Source organism: Gossypium raimondii, chromosome 3, assembly GCF_025698545.1.
Source record: "Gossypium raimondii isolate GPD5lz chromosome 3, ASM2569854v1, whole genome shotgun sequence".
NCBI lineage: Eukaryota > Viridiplantae > Streptophyta > Magnoliopsida > Malvales > Malvaceae > Gossypium > Gossypium raimondii.
The window spans coordinates 37,054,875-37,077,460 of NC_068567.1; the positions used below are offsets into that span (position 1 = coordinate 37,054,875).

The window sequence follows — 22,586 nt, forward strand, 5'->3', positions numbered from 1 at the left end:
CATCATCTTCTCCATGAGTGCTGGCCGAATATCATGTGGACTCCATGGCTAGGGTTTGTTCATTCTTTCAAGCTTCATGGTAAGCCTGTTCTAGCCCCATTTTTCTTGTTCTTTATATTTTTAGAATCTCGGTAACTTGCTTAAGCTATTTCTATCCTTAATTCGAGCTAGAAATTATGTTTGAAAAATTACCCATAGATGAAAAGTGTGAATTTTGATGTTTCATGATAGAATATGAATCTTAGAATTATGTTAAACGATTTTTGCTAAACGATTTTCAGCGAAAACGAGTGAAACGGTATAATGGTTAAAAATTATTATTGTTCATAAGTGCACTTTAGAGCAAGAATTTGATGTTGCTATAGAAGGAAAAATTTTTCAGCATGTCATAAAACATAAGAAAAAGGAATAAAATTTAATTTCCGAGGCTAGGCGCAAAATAGTAATTTTGTGAAGCTTTAGGGACAAAAATGTAATTTTTTCCAAAATGTGATTTTTGGACTGGATTAAATAATGTGAGTGTAAAATAAGTTAAATATGTTATTATAAGTCAAGAAAGACAAGGAATTGACTTTGATTAGTGAAAAAGAAAAAAATGAGAAAAAGTGAGAAATTTCCCGATTGAATATTCAGAATAAAAAGGGATACGAATGAAGTGACAGAAATGGTCACATGTGTGACATGGACTGTGTGTAGGTCACTATGTGAAAGTGAAAGTGATGGTCACGTGTGTAGTACTATGTGTAGGCTACTACGTGTACTGGAATGAAAGGTCGCATGTGTAGTACTATGTGCAGGCTACTATGCGTATCGGATAGCTTCGATCATGTGTGTAGTACTATGTGTAGTACTATGTGAAGGCTACTACGTGTATCGAATGATAATAGTTAAATGAGTGGTACTATGTGCAAACCACCGAATGTTCGCTATTATACTGACATGTTTAACAAGATATGAGAAATTGCAAACCAATAATAATATGTGATTGAAATGTGAAGAGTTGCAAAAGAGTCACTGGAGTGATGAAGTTTTGTACCGTGCTTACAAAATAAATTGTTATAGTGTTATGCGAATGAGTGAATTTGAAACAGAACAGATTTGGACAGTGATAGTGACGTTAGTTTGAAAAACCACCAAAAATTATAGGAATTGATTTAGTGGTTGAGTGAGATATGGAATTAAATCTTAATGAGTCTATTTTTATATAAAAGAAACATAGCAAGCAAAAGAGTTATATATTTTGAGATATTTGAATTTTAGTAGGGCAGGGTCGGATTGATTTTGGAATCTCTTGTTCTGACTTTGGAAAATAATTAAAAATTGTACAAACATAATTATGAGTTATAATTTATATTCATAGAATTCCTAATGAGTCTATTTTCAAAGAAAACAAATGGAAATATAATCCAAAATCTGTGCAATGAGATAATTCATTTTTAGTGAAGAGAGGTCAGAGATGTTGAGCAGTGAAATAGGGGAATCATTAAAGAATAAACTGTACTAATTGGCCAAGTAAAAAATTTTGAAAATTTTATGGTAAGAATAAATGTGAGTCTACTATTGGGGAAAGTTAATGGAACTTAATTTGGAGCTCTGTAGATTCTGATAAAAATGATTTAGTGACTCTGACTCAAATAGACAACTTTGAATTTAAATATAAGTGAATAGTGAAATTATGTATAAAGCTAATTAAGCATGTTTTATACATAAAGGATGTGGAATGGAGAGGAGGAGGAGGAAAATAAAATGTATGAATGAATTGTGTATAAATGGTCATATGCCCGATTTTAATCGATAAATGTTAAATTGAATGGTAAATATGTATTGATATGAAGGACTATTATGGTATTGAAAAGCAATTGATCAAATGTTTAAGAAATTTAGTCATGATATTTATATGTGTGGAAATAATGATATATGGATGATTATATCATTGAGGTTGCATTGATTAATTCGGTTTATGTGATAGAAATATCAAGAACATTTGTCTTTGATATGTGATGATCATGTAATGCCATGAAAATTTGTTTATTTGTGTGGTTTAAAATGTATGTATATTTTGTTATATAACTTATTTTGTAATCTATTTGACAAATGATAAAAATTAATTTGGTTACTATTTATGATTTGTGAAGCATATCTATATTCAACAATAATGGATAAAATATATTTATGTCATGGGTGAATGGTTAAACACTTGGGTTAGTATAAAATGTATATTTAGTAAAGTTTGTTGGAAAAAAATAATGTGTTTTGGTTTATATCGAATAGAGAAAATTTGTACTATCTTTGTGGCTAATTTTGTTAGCTTTGTGGAGATGAATGGATAATGTATATATATGGGACAATTAGCTTACTAGATAGTGAGTAATTGATATATTACATTAGTTTAAAAGGAAAATTTGACGATATGAGAATATGTAATGATACGGATAAATTTAGGTACTCAGGACGAATTCAACAAGTAAGTGAAAATTTATAAATTCATGCGAAGAGGAAGTGAAAGATTGTGAGTATATTTACCCAAGAAAACCCTAATTAACGACTCGAGAATAACAACTTGAAAGTTTTAATTTAGATGAAATTTTACAACTTGGTTTACTACGGTTAAAAGTGTCTATGTTCTGGTATTACCTCGTACCCTATTCCGGCATCGAATATGGGTAAGGGGTGTTACACATCCGCTACACACCATCTTCGACCATCCCAACACACCGTTAAGGGTGTTTAATGCCCAACCAACCCTACACACCATACACTATCTGTCTAAAAATTTTACAGAGACGCAGCCTAGCTACTTGATCGAAATGCGACAAGCACCATATTCGTATTTATAGGTATCACCGCTTAGCCCTTGATTTAGAATAAATTACTTACTTCTTCACAATATCCAAACCCATGCAAATGCAGATTACAAATATCCATAACATGTGTTCAGTCATTCCAATTCATTTCACAAATAGATAATATAAACCAGTATCAGAAGTAGCCATCACAGTATACATACATTTATATCATCCATATATCAGTCTTAGAGCATCATAGAGTCCTCATACAATCAAATTTAGATCATACATATATTGTGAAGGTAAGTGCTCATGTTGAACAACACTCACAGTGTCAAAAATAAGACTCAGATTCAATTTCTATGCCACAACGCCTGGACGCACACCCATGTCCTTTCCCATATGGCTCACATGGCTTTGACACACGCCCATGTCCTCTACCCGTATGGTTCTAAATCGAAAATAGGGAGTTACACGATTTGGACACACGCCCACGCCCTTGTCCGTGTGGTTCACACGACTTGAGCACATGCCCATGTCCCTGATCGTGTAGTCTTAAATCATAAACAGTGAGTTACACGGCCAAGACGTACGCTTGTGTCCGTTTCCCGTGGAAACCCTACACTAACATGCCTACACACGGCCTGGACACACGTCTGTTTCCCTTGACTGTGTGGCCCAAATTCAATGACCAGTGAGTTACACGGCCAACCACACGGCCTGGACACACGTCTGTTTCCCTAGACCTTAAACACAATAGCAGAGTAGAGTACCATAGATATAGAAACTTAATTACTGCAGAATCTCACAATTAAATTCTCACAATTTTAGGGTGTGACAACTCTCTCCCCCTGAAAGAAATTTTGGCCTCGAAATTTACCTGACTTAAATAGATACGGGTATTATTGTCGAATCTAAGCTTCAGGTTCCCAAGTAGCTTCCTCCGTGTCGTGATTTTGCCACAAAACCTTAACCAGAGGAACAGTTTTCTTCCTCAACATCTTAACGTCATGATCTATAATTTGAATTGGTTCCTCCTTAAACGTTAACTTCGGTCGCAACTCGATCTCATCGACAGGAACAATGTGTGATGCATCAGACCAATACCGTCTCAACATCGAGACATGAAATATCTCATGAATCTGTTCAACTCTGATAGTAGTTCTAGTTTATACGGAACAGGTCTGACAAACTTCAGAATGCGGTAAGGTCCAATGAACCTCGGGCTCAACTTGCCCTTGTGTCCGAATTGGAGAACCTTCTTCCATGATGACACTTTTAGGAACACCTGATCACCTACAGAAAACTCAATGTCCTTTCTCTTTAATTCGACATCAGATTTCTGTTGATCAAAAGAGACTTTAAGACGGTCATGGATCAATTTGACAGTATTCTCAATTTTAGACACTAGCTCGGAACCCAAAACTCGACGTTCGCTTAACAATGTCCAACATAGAGGAGTACAACACCTACGACCATACAAAGCCTTGTAGAGTGCCATCTGAATACTAGACTGGAAGTTGTTATTGTACACAAACTCAGCCAATGGTAGGTAATCTTCCTAACTACCCTAGAATTCAATTATACAACCCCGAAGCATGTCCTCTAGAATTTTAATGACTCGTTCAGACTGTCCATCGGTCTGAGGATGATACGCAATACTGAAATTAAGTCGAGTGCCTAAAGCCTCATGAAGTTTCTTCCAGAACCGAGATGTGAATCGTAGAACTCTATAAGAGATAATTGAGACTGGAATCTCATGCAGTCTCTTAATTTCAGCAATATACAGTTTAGTTAACTTCTGCAGTGAATAATCTATTCTGATAGGAATGAAATGAGCGGATTTGGTCAACCGATCAACGATGACCCAAACTGAATCTTTCTTAGTGGGGTTTAAAGGTAATCTACTAACAAAATCCATCGTTACACGCTCCCACTTCCACTGAGGAATCTGAACTGGCTAAAGCAAACCTAAGGGTAATTGATGTTTAGCCTTAACCTTTTGGCACGTAGACAGTGAGACACAAAAGCAACCACTTCTCGTTTCAGTTTGGGCCACCAATACAGTTCCCGAAGGTCCCGATACATTTTATTCCCACCAGGATGCATAGCATAAGGGCTACTATGTGCCTCCTGCAGGATTGATTGTCTCAACTCCTTATCATTAGGCACACAAATCTTACCTCTGAAGCACAGAACTTTGTCACTGTTCAAACTAAAATCGGAAGCTTTAGCCTAACCAATCTGTTGCAGTTGTTGTACCAAAGACTCATCGCTCAATTTTTTAACCAAAATGTACTCAACCCAAGTTGGTTTTACTTGTAATTCGGCTAACAATCCACCATCCTCAACTAGACTCAGGCGAGTTAATGTCGCTTTTAGATCAGTTATCACTCTACGGCTAAGAGCTTTGGCTACCACATTAGCCTTACCTAGATTGTATTCTATCGTGCCGTCATAATCCTTAAGAAATTCAACCTACCTACGCTGTCGAAGATTTAACTCCTTTTGAGTTAACAGGTACTTGAGACTCTTGTGATCAGTGTAAATGATATACTTTTCACCGTACAGATAGTGTCTCTAGATCTTTAGAGCAAACACGACCGCAACCAACTCAAGATCATGTGTAAGGTAGTTACCCTCGTGTGTCTTAATCTGTCGCGACACGTAAGCAACCACTTTATTGTGTTGCATTAGAACACATCCTAACCCGATGTACGATGTATTACTATATACCACAAAACTCCTAACCCACTCCAGTTGAACTAAAACAGGAGCTTATGTTAGAACGGTCTTGAGCTTATTGAAGTTAGACTATTGTGCCTCAGAATGGAACATTCTTACATAGTAGCTTTGTCAGAGGTGATGCAATTAGCGAAAATCCATTGACGAACCTTCGGTAGTAATCGACTAAGCCCAGGAAACTACAAAGCTCAGATACATTTTTCGATTGCTTCTACTCAACTATAGCTTCTATTTTCTTGGGATTGACTCGGATTCCTTCCAACATAGCATACAATTATTTTTCTCAGAGAGTCTGAAGTACAACCATAAATCAGGATGTCATCGATAAAAACAACCACAAACTAGTCCAAATACGATTGGAACACACGTTCATTAAATCTGTGAATGTTGTCAGGACGTTCGTTAACCCAAAAGGCATTACCATGAACTCGTAGTGACCATAACGAGTCCTAAAGGTAGTTTTGTACACATCAGTCTCTTTGACATTGAGCTGATGGTAACCAGAGTGTAAATCAATCTTGGAGAAAACAAATGCCCCTCGAAATTGGTTGAACAGGTCGTCAATCCTAGGTAGCGGGTATTTATTCTTGATTGTCAACTTGTTCAAATGTTGGTAATCTATGCACATTCTCATCAATCCATCTTTCTTCTTAACAAATAACACTGGTGCCCCTCGTGGAGACACACTCAGTCGGATGAATCCCCTATCAAGAAGTTCCTGAAGCTGAGCTTTTAGCTCGGCTAGCTCTTTCGGTGCCATGTGGTATGGTGCAGTGGACAACGAAGCAGTACCTGGTAACAGATCAATACTGAACTCCACTTCTCTATCCAGAGGTACTCTGGGTAATATCTTGAGAAAGATATTTGAGAATTCCCTCATAGTGCGGATATCTCCCACAGAAAGCTTTACAAAAACAGAATCGGATACGAAAGTAAGGTATGCCTCGCACCCTTTTTAGACTAACTTGTCTGCCACAAGAGCAGAGATTATATTAGACAGGTAATCCCGACGTTCACCAACCATAACCACCACATCATTCTCATTTGTTCTTAGAGTGACTCTCTTAGTCGCACAATCTAGACTGACCCAATACTCTATGAGCCAATCCATTCCCAGAATCAAATGAAATTCATTAAAAGGTAACTCCATTAGGTCAGCTGGAAATACCATACCCTGAATCTTTAGGGGTACCCATCTGTATACTCTATCAACCCAAATTGACTGACCCAAAAGACTAATCACAGAAAACTCTCTAGCAGTATTTTCTGCAGTTATACATAAATTTTTAGAAACAACACTAGCTATATACAAATGAGTGGATCCAATATCAATAAGAGTACAGTATAGAACAAAATGTACCTACAATGACATCAGCATCATCGCTATCCTTGTGGCATCTCGGCTTATAATCCAGTACCATGACCCCTAGGTGATGTTGAACCACTCTCAGAGGCTGAATAGAACTCAGAATCAAAGTCTGTGCCGCAACTGGTAGCTGATCTAGTCGACGAGAACAATCACTAACTCGATGCTCTACCGACCTGCAATGGAGGCACGCTCCTAACTTCTTCCAACACTCACCCGAATGGCATTTTCCATAATCACTGCAGAGCTGAATCTTGGTCACTATAGCTGGTGCCTCGAGCCTCGAGGACCTATCAAATCTCGCCCATTTCTTAGTGTGCTTTCTAGAACCAGAGGGACCTGAATCCTCTTAATCTCCCTCTGGTCCCTCTTGCAATCACGTTGCTCAAGCTTATTGCACTTCACCTCTTCCACGATCTTTTCCTTATCAATCAGAACTGCAAAAACCCGCTCCTTCTAAGGAGTTTTCAGAACCCACAGATCACATCGTAACCCTTCCTCGAATCTCACGCACTTATCATATCTAGATACTACTAGAGCCCGTGGTACCTACTCAATCGTAGAAACTCAGCTTCATATTCAGCCACAGATCGGTCGCCCTAATCTAGGCTCATAAACTCGCATCAGTGAGCCTCGAGATAACTCGCCCCCACATACTTACTCTGAAAGACGTTCTTAAAATAATCTCAGTTAACCTGTTCGTGCTGAGCACCTTGTTCAACCATCAGCCACCACTGATAAGCCTCATCCCAAACTAAGAACACAGCACCCCTCAATTTCTAAGTGGTAGTACAATCAAGATCAGTCATGATAAGCTTGGTAGCCTCGAGCCAACACTCAGCAACAGCAGGAGTGACTCCTATGGCACCCCTGAACAATTCAGCCCCATTCAACTAGAGTCATTCAGTAACCGACACTCGGCCTCATAATCCAGAATGGGTTCTAGCAACCCTCTTCAATGCTTGAATCATGGCCTAGGACAGTGCGCCGTCCCCATCCATCAGAATTTGGGACTCCGTCTCAACAGTGGGAGTACCAATTGTCTCACTAGTCTCCAGGTTAGACATACCACCAATAGAGGACAACTTTACTCTAGCTCCTCCGTGGTGTCCTCGATGCCCATGAGTTCCACGTCCACGACTACTGCGCGAACACATTTTAGCAATTTATCTACAAGGTCAGAGTGTACAAATCATTTTAGGCTTCCAACAAAATAATCTCACTAGCTCACATCTACGCATTTAACTAGATAACAGTTTAGGTAATACAACCATTACAACAAAATAGAAATACTTATAGGTTCAGCGGAGGCTCGACCTAACTCAGATACCAAATTTTCACCTAACTATTTTTTCTCATACATTATGAGCCCAAACACAGTCTGAGTGTTCACAAACCTGACTCTGATACAACTAAATATAACACCCTAAACCCGACTTAGACTTCCAGACTAAGTCTAAAGAGTTACATGAATGATATTAGGATACCACATTTATAACGTAGTTAAAATGAAATCATTCAACATATTATATCTATCACAGCCATTAACTAACTACATAATCATCCCAACATCATAATAGTATAAGTACTGGGACTACTAATAGTAGTATCAAAGGAAAGATAAAAGGGTTTGACCGAACTCCCGCAGTGTCGACCCGTTTAAATTTGAGAGCCACTTGAAATTCAGTCAACAATGAAATGAGTTGTGAACTCATGCGTAAAAAATGTTCGTTCAATTAAAACACATATATAAAATAGTTCCAGAATTCCTAAGATTTAGTTAGATAACAGAAGCAATTTCATCTCAGATACATAATAGATCATTCCATATGCAGAAGCAATTTCAGTTTCATATATAGAACAAATCAGATTCATTTGTAGTTAATCCTACCCCCATCCGCTACACACCATCTTCAGTCATCCTAACACACTGTTAAGGGAGTTCAATGCCGAACCAACCCTACATACCGTAGAGTGTCTGTCTGACACATTTACAAAGACGTAGTCTAGTTGCTTGAGAAAAATGTGACAAGCGCTAGATTCGTATTTATACGTATCGTGGCTTAGCCACTGATTCAGAGTAGATTACTTCCATATTAACAATATCCCAACACATGCAAATACATATTACAAATATCCATAACATGTGTTCAGTCATTCAAATTCATTTCACAAATAGATAACATAGACCAGTATCAGAAGTAGCCATCATAGTACACATACATTTATATCATCCATATATAAATCTTAGAGCATCAGAGAGTCCTCAAACAATCAAATTCAAATCATACATACATTGTGGAGGTAAGTGCTCATGTTGAACAACACTCACAGACTAAGAGACAAGATTCGAATCCTATTTATATGCCACATGGCCTAAACACACGCCCCTGTCTTCTGCCCGTGTGGTTCTAAATCGCAAACAGGGAGTTACATAGCCTGAATACACGTCCATGTCCTTGACCGTTTGGTTCATACGGTTTAGGCACACGCCCATGTCCTTAGCCGTGTGGTCCTAAATTATAAACAGTGAGTTACACGGCCAAGACACACGCTCGTGTACATTTCCCGTGAGAACCCTACACTAACATGGCCACACACGTCCGTGTCCCTTGCCCGTGTGGCTCAAATTAAATGAACAGTGAGTTACACAGCCAACCACATGACCTAGGCACACGTCCATCTTCCTGGCCGTGTGGCGTCGACAGCCACGTTTTCTATCGTTTGAAATTCACAGAATTAAGGGTTTTTAATGCACACCTAAAGGGATTTCGAAGCAATAATAATGTAGCAGATCTCCGAAGCCAAAAACATATATTCAGTCACATAATTAAGCCCTTTAATCAACAAAATTTCTCGATTACGCGCATAATGTATATGTCAAAAATTTCGACACGAAACCTTCAACTGAACCAAAACTTATTGAAAATTCGATGACAATCACTGAAATTATCATTTTGCTATTCCCTACTTTTGATATTCTTGCCTAGTAGGGAAACAACTGATCATTTATCAGAGATTCTCACAACACACAAAATATCCAATTCAAAGCAAGTTATGAAAACAAAGAAAAATCGTGGAAACGTATGAATTGACAGTGACTTACTCGATATCCTTTCGACCAACGACTAACAAAAAAGCTTCAACTAATCTCGTATTCCTTACGACCACGATCAATAAAAAAACGAAGAAGAAAAAGAAAGAAAGGGAACGAAGGAGAAAAAGAAACTAAAGAGAAAATTAGAGTTTAGAAATTACATTAATTAAAATTTAACTTCCAAGCAGACTTCTTGCATTTGGCAAAAATATTCCTTATTGTCCTCTTCGGGACTCGAACACGGGACCTAACAAAATACAGAGACTTAACCAGTGAACCAGCAAGTTTATTCCTAACACAAGTTTAGACTAATTTAACTTAACTATGTAATGCATGGATAAGGATTGTTTTTAAAATAATAAAAATTTTAACGATGCGACTTGAACTCTAGAACTTAAACACAATAGCAGAGCATAGTACCACAGATATAAAAACTTAATTACTGCAGAGTCTCACAATTAAATTCTCAAAATTTTGGGGCATTACAAAATTCGTTTATGAATTTATTCACTTGTGACGTTCATAGTGTGGCATACCTAAATCTTGAGTGGATGACGGACTATGTATAAGTAACTCATACACTTTGATGTAAGTAAAAGCATGAGTTCGAATAGATAAGGAACCGAAAGTTGGTACATTAGGTGTACGACTTCTGCAGTATGTAGCATCATTCACAACAGTGGAATTCATTGCCCAAAACATGGGTAAATGATATCCTGTCACTAGCATTACATGGTTGATGAAAGGTAAATATGGTTAGGGTCGTCCGTCTTTGTGATGGATAACTTGATCTCCTATTTGATAGTGATTGAATTTTCATGAAGAAAGATGTAATGATTACCATGCAATAAAATAGGATCATATTTGGAGAATAGATATTACCCTAAAGAGATCAAGGATATCCTATGAGGGTAACACACTTATGACAAGGTCATTAAACAAGTATTAGGTAGTTGCTCTCGTAATGGTATGTCATTAGGGAGAGCTTAGTCACGATACTATAGTAGAATGACTTCGTGACTAAATGAGTTAATAATGCGAAAAGCCGAAACTTAATTATAAATCATTTGAGCCCTAATTACATATGTCCAATCGGTCCCTCCGCTAGCTCGTTGAAATCAGAAATGAATTGTATGTTTGAATCAAAGTAAACAAAATGAATAGAAAAATGGAAAACACTAAAAAATGATTATGGTTTTCTCTGAAATGGAGAAATAGAATCATTTGGAAATGAATGTGGTTTTCTCAAAATGAAAATGGAAAGGGAAATGAAAATGAGAAATGATTCATTTGCAACTGTACATGGATTACTCAGAAATGATCGGAAGATTGAGTTTATGTTTTTGAATTGTTTTAAAGCCCAAAAATTAAAATAAATCGTTCGGTCATAGTGAACATGTTGAGTGCTGAAATATTAAACATATTTTCTCAAAATTTTATCCAGTGTAAAATTGGGATGAGAAAATTATTTAATAGAAATATATAGAAGTTTATTTTGTGAAATAGAAAAACAGAATCAGTTTGGATCAAATTACTAAGTATTGGGTCAAAAATCCCGAGAAGTACTCGTAATTGGACTTGATATGAGAGAGGCCCAAAATCCCTTAATGTAACATAAAGGGGGTGGCAACCCTATTAGGAATACTAGAGTGTGCAGTCCACCATACTTCCACTCTAAGTAGGAAGTTGTTTTTCTATTTGAAATAAACCACTACAACTCAACAAGGGTTCTACTTTCTCTTTCTATAAATAGATGACACCGATTAAGCTATTAACATAGCTTTAAGGAATTGTTACTCTGTTGAAAAATAGAGAAAGTTTATTCTCAACCATTAAATATATTTTTCCAGAATAACAATTCTATCGGTTTCTATTAAAGAAAAGAGAATTTTCGATTTCACCCCAAAAAGAAAAGAAAATTTTTTCTAGTTCTGTGTTTTGATTCAATTGATTCAAGTCTACATTCGAAGTAGTTCGTGGTACGAGAATAGCGGATAAGATCGTTTGGTTGAAAGCTGGAAAACATCAAGGATCCGCTTATCCGAAAACACAGGTACAAATGTTTATTATTATAAATATCACAAACCATGTCGATTTTTAAAATTTTAATTTTTCGTTATACAAGAAAACTATTTTCAAACCGATTCTTTTCCAACATATAATTGATTGGATTGTAATTAATGTTTGTATTATTGATTTATTAGTGGATTTACCATCTAAATGATGCACCAAAAACATAGGTATGTTCATTTAACTGTGTAAACAATTCTTGATCTATTGTACATTTTGTTATTAAGTTGTTTTTCAAAATTACACAAAGTGTTTCAACAGGCTTAATAACACATGGAGTAACGCATCAGTAACTAAATGTAGGATCGAGTTTGCTTCAGTTTAGTTAGATTTTTTAAATTTTTTTGGAATTTTTTGAGCCGTCCATGATAATTTAGTTCCATTTCTTGGTTTCTCTTATTAATTTCGGGTTTTCAATTTTCAGACTTTATTTTGAAAAAAAAAAAGAGATTTGGTTTATGTTTTTATACATAGTTTTGTAAAATTTCAAAGCTTTTTTCATAAATAGTTTTAAAAATATATTAATTTTAAGTAAATAAAAATTAATTAGTAACTTTGATATAATGTTTTTGGAGAATATTTTTAAATAGCATTTTTATGTTGTTTCATTATTTTAAATATAAAAATATTTATTTTTACATCATTAAAATTTAGAATTAATTGCATATTAAATAAAATTAAAATTAAATTGGATTCAATTTAGTTGAATTTAAATCACCAAATTTTTAACTTATGAATCAAAAGCATCCAAATATTAATTGTCAGGATCGATTTTATAATTTTTCACCCCTAACCAGACATTTCGTATACAATTATATTTATTTTCCCTTTTATATATATAAAAAGTAGGAGTAAGGTTGAATCAAACTTGAGAGAAGCATCAACTCACATTTTAAACACAAATTCTTAAGTCAATCCGATATTATTATATTTGTTTTCTTAAATTAAATTGAAATCAAAATTTTGATCTTCATAACAGAAATAAAAATTCTCATGGTACAAAATCAATATTCATATATGATTTTAACATATATCAAACAATTATTTACTTTTTGTGGTTACATTAGTCACTATTTTTATGAATAATAAAAGGCCTTAAAATTGAAAGGCTATATATTGGTGGGATTAGTATCTGATCCTATCACAAGAAAGGAAAAAGGACTTGAATTAAAGTTCTATAAAAAATAATATCATAATTTGAAACTTATGGTGAGTAATCAATATCTTATTTAAGTATATCTATAACATTGAATACATAATTTAAATGATATACTATTGAACATCTGTGAATGTTATCCCTCTGTAACTGTATGATATTTTCCCGATTTGAGAACATCTCCCCATGGTTGATTTTGGCCAACCACGTGTTAAACCACCTTTTCACACTTTTTAGAAAGATACGAAAAAGTAAAATGTTTATCGTCCTGTCTTATCTGTACTTATTAATAAGTACCAAACTCGTGGCACCTTGTTTCGTGTGGCACAGATCTAATTTGGACATTTTAAAAAATTATTTTTAAAAATAAATAGTATGATGAGAGTGTTTTTATTTATTTTATATTTTTATATCAAATCTTTAAAAATTAAATTTAGAAAAACTTATACATGTTAAGGCTTGAATTTAATATATTAAAATATTAAAATCTTTAATCAAAATATCATTAATTTAATTTATAAATTTATTATAAATATTATTTTACATAATATTTTTCTGTTAGATTATGAGTATTCCATTATGTTTATGGTAATTTTATATTGCTTTTGATATATTCGATTTTATGTTTATTCTATTTGCATTGAAACTATTTTCGTATATCTAAAGTTTCATAATTGTATATAACTTTTTGCATGTTTATAATTTAGTTTATGTAAATCTTGATATGTTTATGTTAGGCATCATTTTGTTTTTTCTCGTCTTGCTTCATATTTTCCATAATTGTAATAATTGATAATTTTAACGTTTTGACTAATTAATGGATGGTGACGGATTATAAACGTAGTTTTCAAGTTGTGAATGAAAATGAAACTCAAACAAAAAGCGGAAATATAAGTGAATTTTATTTAATAACTAAAATATTTTTATCTATACTAATATTTAATTTTTATTAAATTATTACTTCAAATCAAGTTGGCGCTAATTCGATTAGATAAATTACAAAATATCATTTCATATTTAAAATAAATTTTATTATTCTTGAGGACTTTTGTTTTATTTATTTTAAAAACACAATAAAATATACATATAAAGGATTTGAATGTATACCAATTGTATTGATAAAATCTTAAATTTATCATTCAACAAAAACTCTATTTTATTTTATTATATATTTTAATTTTATTATGCACACTTTATTACTTCCAATTATATATATACTATTATTTAAGTCCCTAATTGAGTTGGTGTCACGAGTCAATTGAACACCAACTCATTTAGGAAAATTACAAAAATGTTCTTCCATATTTAAAATAAGGTATATTATTCGAGGCTACTTTAGTCTTTTTATTTTTGTCAACTCAACAATAACTCGAGCTTGATGATAACATCATGATAAACAATTGTCGTGCATTTAATATTCTTAATATGATATACTTACATGTTTAAATTTTATTTTAATCACAACTTAATCTATTTTATTCATTTTATTATCGTATATATTTCATATGTTATTATTAATTAGTTTTAGACCATATGTTTCATTATTTATTATTTGTTATTTTTAAACTAACATACTAAGTAAGTGGTTTCTACACATATATGTGTGTGATAGGATTTCTAGTTTTTAATTAAACCAAGAATAATATCCTACTTATGTCGAGGCTTTATAAAATACTAAGAATATAATTTCGTGATGCGAGATCAAGATTTTATTAAATTAATATAAAAATTTTATACATATTTTTGTATAGGATTTTTACACTAAGGATATCTCTACGATAAAAAACTAATAATTGTTTAATTACAAAAAAGAATTCTGTTATATTGTGATACCGATAGATAATATATTCTCAATATGTTATTTCTTTTCTTTAAATTAGTTTCTGTAAAATTTTAACACCTCATACCCGGTCCAGTCACCAAACTCGAGCTACAGGATGCTACAACAGTAAAGAAAACATTCACATGAAAATTACTCAATATTAGTCTTTAAATCAATATGTACAAATTAAGTTTATGTTAAACATGCATAACAAACAAAATTGAGTCTCAATCGAGCTTATGAAAGCTCTTAAACTGAATCGGAATAAATTCAGGACTATTTTGAAACTTTTACAAAAAGAAGGGTAAAAATGCAAAACAAGGGTCATAGACCGTTTGATAGGTTGAGGTCATGTAATCCAGGGTCACACAGCTGTGCCGCCAAGTTGTGTAACTAAATGTGACTGTGTGAAACCAAAAACATCCTAAACAAGCAGAGCACGCGTTCATGTCACCTACTCGTGTGTGACACACGGTTGTGTGGTAGACTGTGTGTAGCATATATGACCCTTTTATGCAAAAAAACATACCAATCCTACAAAGTGACCTAAAACGTCATTCATACCATTCAAACCTAATCCAAAGCATATACATTTCAAAGCTAAAACGTCCATCTATATAACCATTTAAACATTCAACCAATATGCCCTCATTGGCACGAACATATATTCAAACTCAAGAATGTCAAAACACAAGAACTTACTAATTCATATGCATAACATTATTCAAGCTTTGCCATTTCTTTTATGCTTCAAAGTACCAAATTTTTCATCAAACAAAATGTCACATAATAAAACATATACCTTCACTTAACAAGCCAAAACATCCTATGTACATGCAACAAGTAACCAAGTTCAAAACATCAAAAGTCTACCAAATCAAGAAAAGGTATGTGTATGCTTCTTGTTGATCCGATCGGTACGTCCTAGACATCTAAAATCTACAGATTAGTAATAACATGAGTAAGTATTTAAATACTTAGTAAGCTCATAGAATATAAATATTTACTTACCTCAATTTCTTATCACATATAAAATCATTATGTAATGCAAATATACCTATCAAGAATTCAAACAACATCATTAACATAAAAGGTTTTGAGCTCAAACACATCTATAGTCTCATTTTTTCACATTTTTCCTTTCAAACCAAAATATATCTTATTTTCAATTCATATACATTACTTTGCCAACATTCAATCGCATATCAACACATTTTCATTCACAATATTATCTAGTGAAACTTTATAAAAGAACTTCATACACAAGTGAAAGTAATATTGTCTGGTTACCCATTTGGGTTAAACCTACACGAATCAGATAACAATTCTTGGCACTCGTTAAGGTTGAACCTACATGAATCGAATAATACTGCATGGTCTGTAACATCCCGATTTTGGGCCTAGTCGAAACAGTGGTTTCGGGACCACAAATTTGAAGTGATAAAATTTATTTTTATTATATTTTTGTGGTCTACAATTTCATGGAATGATTTTGTCAAAATCTCGTTTGAAAATTTTGACGTTTGGGCACTCAATTTAGGAAAAAGGACTAAATTGTAAAAAGTGCAAAAGTTGAGTTCTACATGTTAGAGGTGTTCAATTGTTATGAAATTTTAAATTGGAGGCCCTTATATGGTAATTAGACCACTGGTTAAGTAGGTGGACAAAAATGGACATGGTTAGTCATTTTCCAAAGTTTTTCATTAAGGGCATTTTAGTCATTTAGTTATTAGAATGAATTAAAAACAAAATTAAAAGCCAGTTTTAGTCCATCTTCAAGCTTTTGCCGAATTTCACAAGGGGGAAAGCCATAGTTAGGGTTTTCAAGCTTCCAAGCTCCATAAATCACTAAGCTAGCTCCGGATTTGGCGATCGTCAGAGATCCATCTACACTATCAACTTTCTTTTGGTATTTTGAAAACATTATTTTGAAATTATGGCATGTATAAAAGACTTGGTCATTTTTTATGTGTCATAATTGATTTAGCCCATATTATTTGATAGTTCATTTTGTATAAAGCTGTCGATGTTGGTGAATATTATATGGGTTGTACGTGTTTGATAATGCCATGTTGAGTTGATAAATCTGATATAAAAAAAGAAAATTTTAATTTGGACGAAATTTCAAGTCTCAATTTTGTACGATTGATTATGTTAAAGTCCGGTAATTCCTCGTACCCTGTCCTAGCGTCTGACACGGGTAAGGGGCGTTACATTTGTGGTATCAGAGCTATAGTTTAGTCGATTCTTAAACTAACCTAATATGTCTAAAAGTCTATTTATACATGCCATAAAAATACTGTGATAGTGTAATCACTCCTGACAATTTAAATTGTGTTTTTATATAGTAAATGGATCCCAACCGAGCTGTAGCTAATGATATAGAGAGTAACGCGCCGGCTCCCGTGCAAAGGACTGTGCCAGTTAAAAGTAGATCTAAAATGAATAGTCAGGGAGATAGGGCTCGAGAAGCCTTCCTCCATATGATGAATAATTGGTACACGAAATTTATTCGGGCGAATCCGAATGCCCAACCTCCTTCACCCCCTCCTATTCCCCAATCGGTCCCCGTAGCTCCATAAGGTGTTGATTTGGTAAGATTGAGTAAGCCTCTAGTTGAGAGAATCCAAAAGCAAGGGGCCGAAGAGTTCAGGGCCACTAATAATGATGATGCTGAAAGAGCTGCGTTTTGGCTTGAGAACACAATCCGAGTGTTTGATGAAACGTCGTGTAATCCTGACGAATGTGTTAAATGTGCCGTTTCTTTGTTGAGAGATGCAGCCTATCAATGGTGGAAAACTCTAATTTCTATTGTTCCAAAAGAACGAATTACTTGGGACTTCTTTCAAACGAAATTTCGGAAGAAATATATCAGTCAGAAATTTATTGATCAGAAACGTAAAGAATTTCTGAAGCTAAAACAGGGTCGTATGTCTATTACGGCATATGAGCGTGAATTTGTTCGACTGAGCCGGTATGCACGAGAATGTGTATCAACTGAAGAAATAATGTGCAAAAGATTTCAAGATGGGTTACGTGAAGATATTCAACTATTAGTTGGGATTCTAGAAATCAAAGAGTTTGTTGTGCTCGTTGATAGAGCATGTAAAGCTGAAGAACTCAGGAAGGAGAAAAGAAAAGCTTATTCTGAATTTAGTGATGCAAGAAAGAGACTCGCGAGTAAATCATTTCAGTCAGCATCAAAAAAATTCTGAGATGATGTTAGCCGATCAAAGGCTACTGTAGGTTATTCTAGACGAGATCGAGACAGACACCTATAAGGTCCGAGGCCAGAGCACCTACTCAAGCATACACTATTCGCACTCGCGAAGAAGCATCGTCTCCAGACGTCATTATCAGTACTTTCACTCTCTATAATACTACTGTAGTTGCATTGATTCATCCCGGGTCTACTCATTCCTATGTTAGTGTAAATTTAGTATCTAGTAAGAGTTTGCCTATTGAACCTACTGAATTTATGATTAAAGTGTCAAACCCTTTAGGCAAATATGTGTTCGTTGATAAGGTTTGCAGGAATTGTCCTTTGATGATTCAAAGTCACTGTTTTCCGGCTAATCTAATATTGTTACCATTTGATGAGTTGGATGTTATTTTGGGTATGGATTTGTTGACATTGCATGATGCCAAAGTAAATTGTAAACAGAAAACTCTTGAGTTGAAATGTGAAAATGGTGAGATTCTTTGGGTTGAAATAGATGAATCAAATAAATTTCCTATGGTGATATCGTACATGTCTGCTCGGAAATACATGAGAAAAGGGTGTGAAGCTTATCTTGCTTATGTGTAGAATACTGAGATATCTGAATCAAAACTAGAATCAATGTCGATAGTCTGTGATTTTTTGGACGTATTTCTAGAGGAATTGCATGGGTTGCCTCCGATTAGAGAGATTGAGTTTGCTATTGATTTATTACTTTGGACTACACCGATCTCTATTGCTTCGTATAGAATGGCTCTGATCGAATTGATGGAATTAAAAGATCAGTTGTAAGAGTTGACAGATAAAGGATTTGTGAGACTGAGTTTTTCTCCCTCGGGTGCTCTCGTATTATTTATGAAGAAGAAAAATGGCTCTATGAGACTTTGCATTAACTATCGTCAGCTCAACAAAGTGACTGTAAAGAACAAGTATCCATTGCCGAGGATTGATGATCTTTTCGATCAGTTGAAAGGGGCAACAGTGTTTTTGAATATCGATTTGAGATTCGGTTACTATCAATTGAGAGTTAAAGAGTCAGATGTGCCAAAAACCGCTTTCAGAACGAGGTACGTACATTATGAATTTCTTGTGATGCCTTTTGGTTTAACTAATGCTCCAGCTATTTTTTATGGACTTGATGAACCGAATTTTTCGATCGTATTTGGATAAGTTTGTGGTTGTGTTCATAGACGATATTCTGATTTATTCTCGAGATGAATCTGAGCATGCCAAACATTTGAGAACCGTGTTGCAGATCCTGAGAGAGAATAAATTGTTTGCTAAATTCAGTAAAAGTGAGTTTTGGCTTTGTGAGGTCAGAGTTTTAGGACACATAGCTTCGGGTGATGGTATTCGGATGGATCCGAGCAAAATTTCGACAACTGTTGATTGGAAACCCTCGAAGAACGTAACTGAAGTTAGAAGCTTTTTGGGCTTAGCCGGGTATTATCGACGTTTTGTCGAGGGATTTTCGATGATTGCCACTCCTATGACTAAGTTGTTGCAAAAGAATGTAAAGTTTGAGTGGACAGAAAAATGTCAACAAAGTTTCGAGAAATTGAAAGCACGATTGATTAAAGCCCCGATTTTGGTACAACCCGAGTCAGGGAAGGGTTTTGTAATCTATAGTTATGCGTCTTTGAATGGTTTGGGTTGTGTCTTAATGCAAGAAGGCAAAGTGATAGCCTATGCTTCGAGACAGTTAAAATCGCATGAGAAGAGCTATCCGACGCATGATTTGGAATCTGCTACCATCGTCTTTGCTTTGAAGATTTGGCTCCATTATTTGTATGGTGAGAAATGCTGAATCTTTACCGATCACAAAAGTTTGAAATATTTGATGAATCAAAAAGATTTAAACTTGCGACAACAGAGGTGATTGATTATTATCCAGGAAACGCAAATGTGGTTGCAGATGCCTTGAGCAGAAAATCCTTGTATGCTTTGAAAGCTATGAATACGAGTTTGACATTCTCTGATGATAGTTTGATATTGGCTACGTTGAAGGGTAGACCTTTATTCCTTCAGCAGATTTGTGAAGCTCAGAAGAATGATAGGGAGTTACAAGCTAAAAGAGCTCAGTGTGAATCATGTAGTGATTCAGATCTTCGGATCGCTTTAGAATGTTGTTTGATGTTCTGAGACAGGATATGCGTATCGAAGAATGATGAGTTGATTCAGAAAATTTTACATGAGGCACACAGTGGTTATTTGTCAATTCATCCTGGCAGTACTAAAATGTATAATGATTTAAAGAAACTATATTGGTGGCAAGGTATGAAAAAGGATATTTCTGAATTTGTATCAAAGTGTTTGATTTGCCAACAAGTGAAAGCCGAGCATCAGGTACCTTCGGGTTTACTTCAGCTAGTGATGGTTCCTGACTGGAAATGGGACAAGATTACGATGGATTTTGTAACAGGTTTGCCTTTGACTCCTAAAAAGAAAGATGTTGTTTGGGTTGTTGTTGATAGATTGACGAAATCAGCTCACTTTATACTGGTACGTACCGACTATTCACTCGATAAGTTGGCTGAATTGTATATTGTTGAAATCATGAGATTGCACAGAGTGCCTACGTCTATTATTTCAGATAAAGATCCAAGGTTCACTTCGAGGTTTTGGAAAAAGGTGCAAGAAGCCTTGGGTACAAGATTGAATTTTAGTACTGCATTTCATCCGCAAACCGACAGTCAATCCGAAAGATTAATTCAGATTCTTGAAGACATGCTCCGATGTTGTGTTTTAGAATTCGAGGGTAGTTGAGAAAAATATCTACCTTTGGTTGAATTTGCTTACAGCAACAGTTATCAGTCAAGTATAAAGATGGCACCGTATGAAGCATTGTATGGTCGCAAGTGTAGAACCCCTTTGTATTGGACCGAGCTCAGTGAGAAACAGATTCACGGAGTTGAATTGGTTAGAGAAACTGAAGAGAAAGTGAGAGTAATCCGTGATTGTCTGAAAGCTGCTTTAGATCGACAAAAATCATATGCGGATTTGAAAAGAAAATAGATTGAATTTCAAGTTGGTGATAAAGTGTTTCTAAAAGTATATTTGTGGAAGAAGATTTTGAGATATGGTCGAAAAGGCAAGTTGAGTCTGCGTTTTATTGGGACAAATGAGGTCATTGAAAGGATTAGACCTGTGGCTTATTAGTTCTCTTTGCGACAGAGCTGGAAAGAATACATAATGTATTTCATGTGTCGATGTTGCGACGCTATCATTTTGATCCATCACATGTAATTTCTCCGACAGAGATTGAGATTCGACCGAATATGACCTATGATGAGGAACCGATAGAGATTTTGGCTCAAAAAGTTAAACAGTTGAGAAATAAAAGTACAGCCTTAGTGAACATATTGTGGAAAAGAAATGGTGTAGAAGAGGCTACGTGGGAGCCGGAGGAAGCCATGAGAAAACATTACCCAAACCTCTTTTCTGGTAAGATTTTCAGGGACGAACATCTTTAAAGGGGGAGAGTTGTAACATCCCAATTTTGGGCCTAGTCGAAACAGTGGTTTTGGGACCACAAATTCGATGTGATAAAATATATTTTTATTTTATTTTTGTGGTCTACGATTTCATGGACTGATTTTGTCAAAATCTCGTTCGAAAATTTTGACGTTTAGACACTCAATTTAGGAAAAATGACTAAATTGTAAAAAGTGCAAAAGTTGAGTTCTACATGTTAGAGGTGTCCAATTGTTATGAAATTTTAAATTGGAGGCCCTTATATGGTAATTATACCATTGGTTAAGTTGGTGGACAAAAATAGACATGGTTAGGCATGTTTCCAAAGTTTTTCATTAAGGGTATTTTGCTCATTTAGTTATTAAAATGAATTAAAAACAAAATTAAAAGCCAATTTTTGTCCATCTTCAAGCTTTGGCCGAATTCCACAAGGGGGAAAGCCATAGATAGGGTTTTCAAGCTTTCAAGCTCCATAAATCACCAAGCTAGCTCGGGGTTTGGCGATCGTCAGAGATCCATCTACACTATCAACTTTCTTTTGGTATTTTGAAAACATTATTTGGAAATTATGGCATGTATAAAGGACTTGGTCATTTTGTTATGTGTCATAATTGATTTAGCCCATATTATTTGATAGTCCATTTTGTATAAAGTTGTCGATGTTGGCGAATATTGTATGGGTTGTATGTGTTTGATAATGCCATGTTGAGTTGATAAATCTGATATAAAAGAAAGAAAATTTAAATTTGGACGAAATTTCAAGTTTTGATTTTGTATGATTGATTATATTAATGTCCGGTAATGCCTCGTACCCTGTCCTGGCGTCTGACACGGGTAAGGGGCGTTACAT

General features: G+C 34.8%; 1 protein-coding gene across 1 annotated transcript; it reads right to left on the reverse strand.

Moving 5' to 3' along the window:
- Window positions 1-3,700: 3,700 nt before the first annotated feature.
- Window positions 3,701-4,707, reverse strand: LOC105795853 (uncharacterized). The gene is made up of 3 exons (XM_012625510.1): window positions 4,408-4,707; window positions 4,007-4,299; window positions 3,701-3,950 (listed from the first exon to the last, which is right to left on the reverse strand). Exons 1-3 carry the CDS (start codon window positions 4,705-4,707, stop codon window positions 3,701-3,703), a joined length of 843 nt encoding a protein of 280 aa, XP_012480964.1.
- Window positions 4,708-22,586: the final 17,879 nt, after the last annotated feature.

Excerpts from the sequence above, each read along its gene's own strand:
- LOC105795853 (XM_012625510.1), bottom strand. The coding sequence starts at position 4,707 with ATGGATTTTGTTAGTAGATTACCTTTAAACCCCACTAAGAAAGATTCA. Across the intron at positions 4,300-4,407 it reads CCGATGGACAGTCTGAACGA|TCTAGTATTCAGATGGCACT; the intron begins GTCATTAAAATT and ends AACAACTTCCAG. Across the intron at positions 3,951-4,006 it reads AAGGGCAAGTTGAGCCCGAG|AACTACTATCAGAGTTGAAC; the intron begins GTTCATTGGACC and ends CGTATAAACTAG.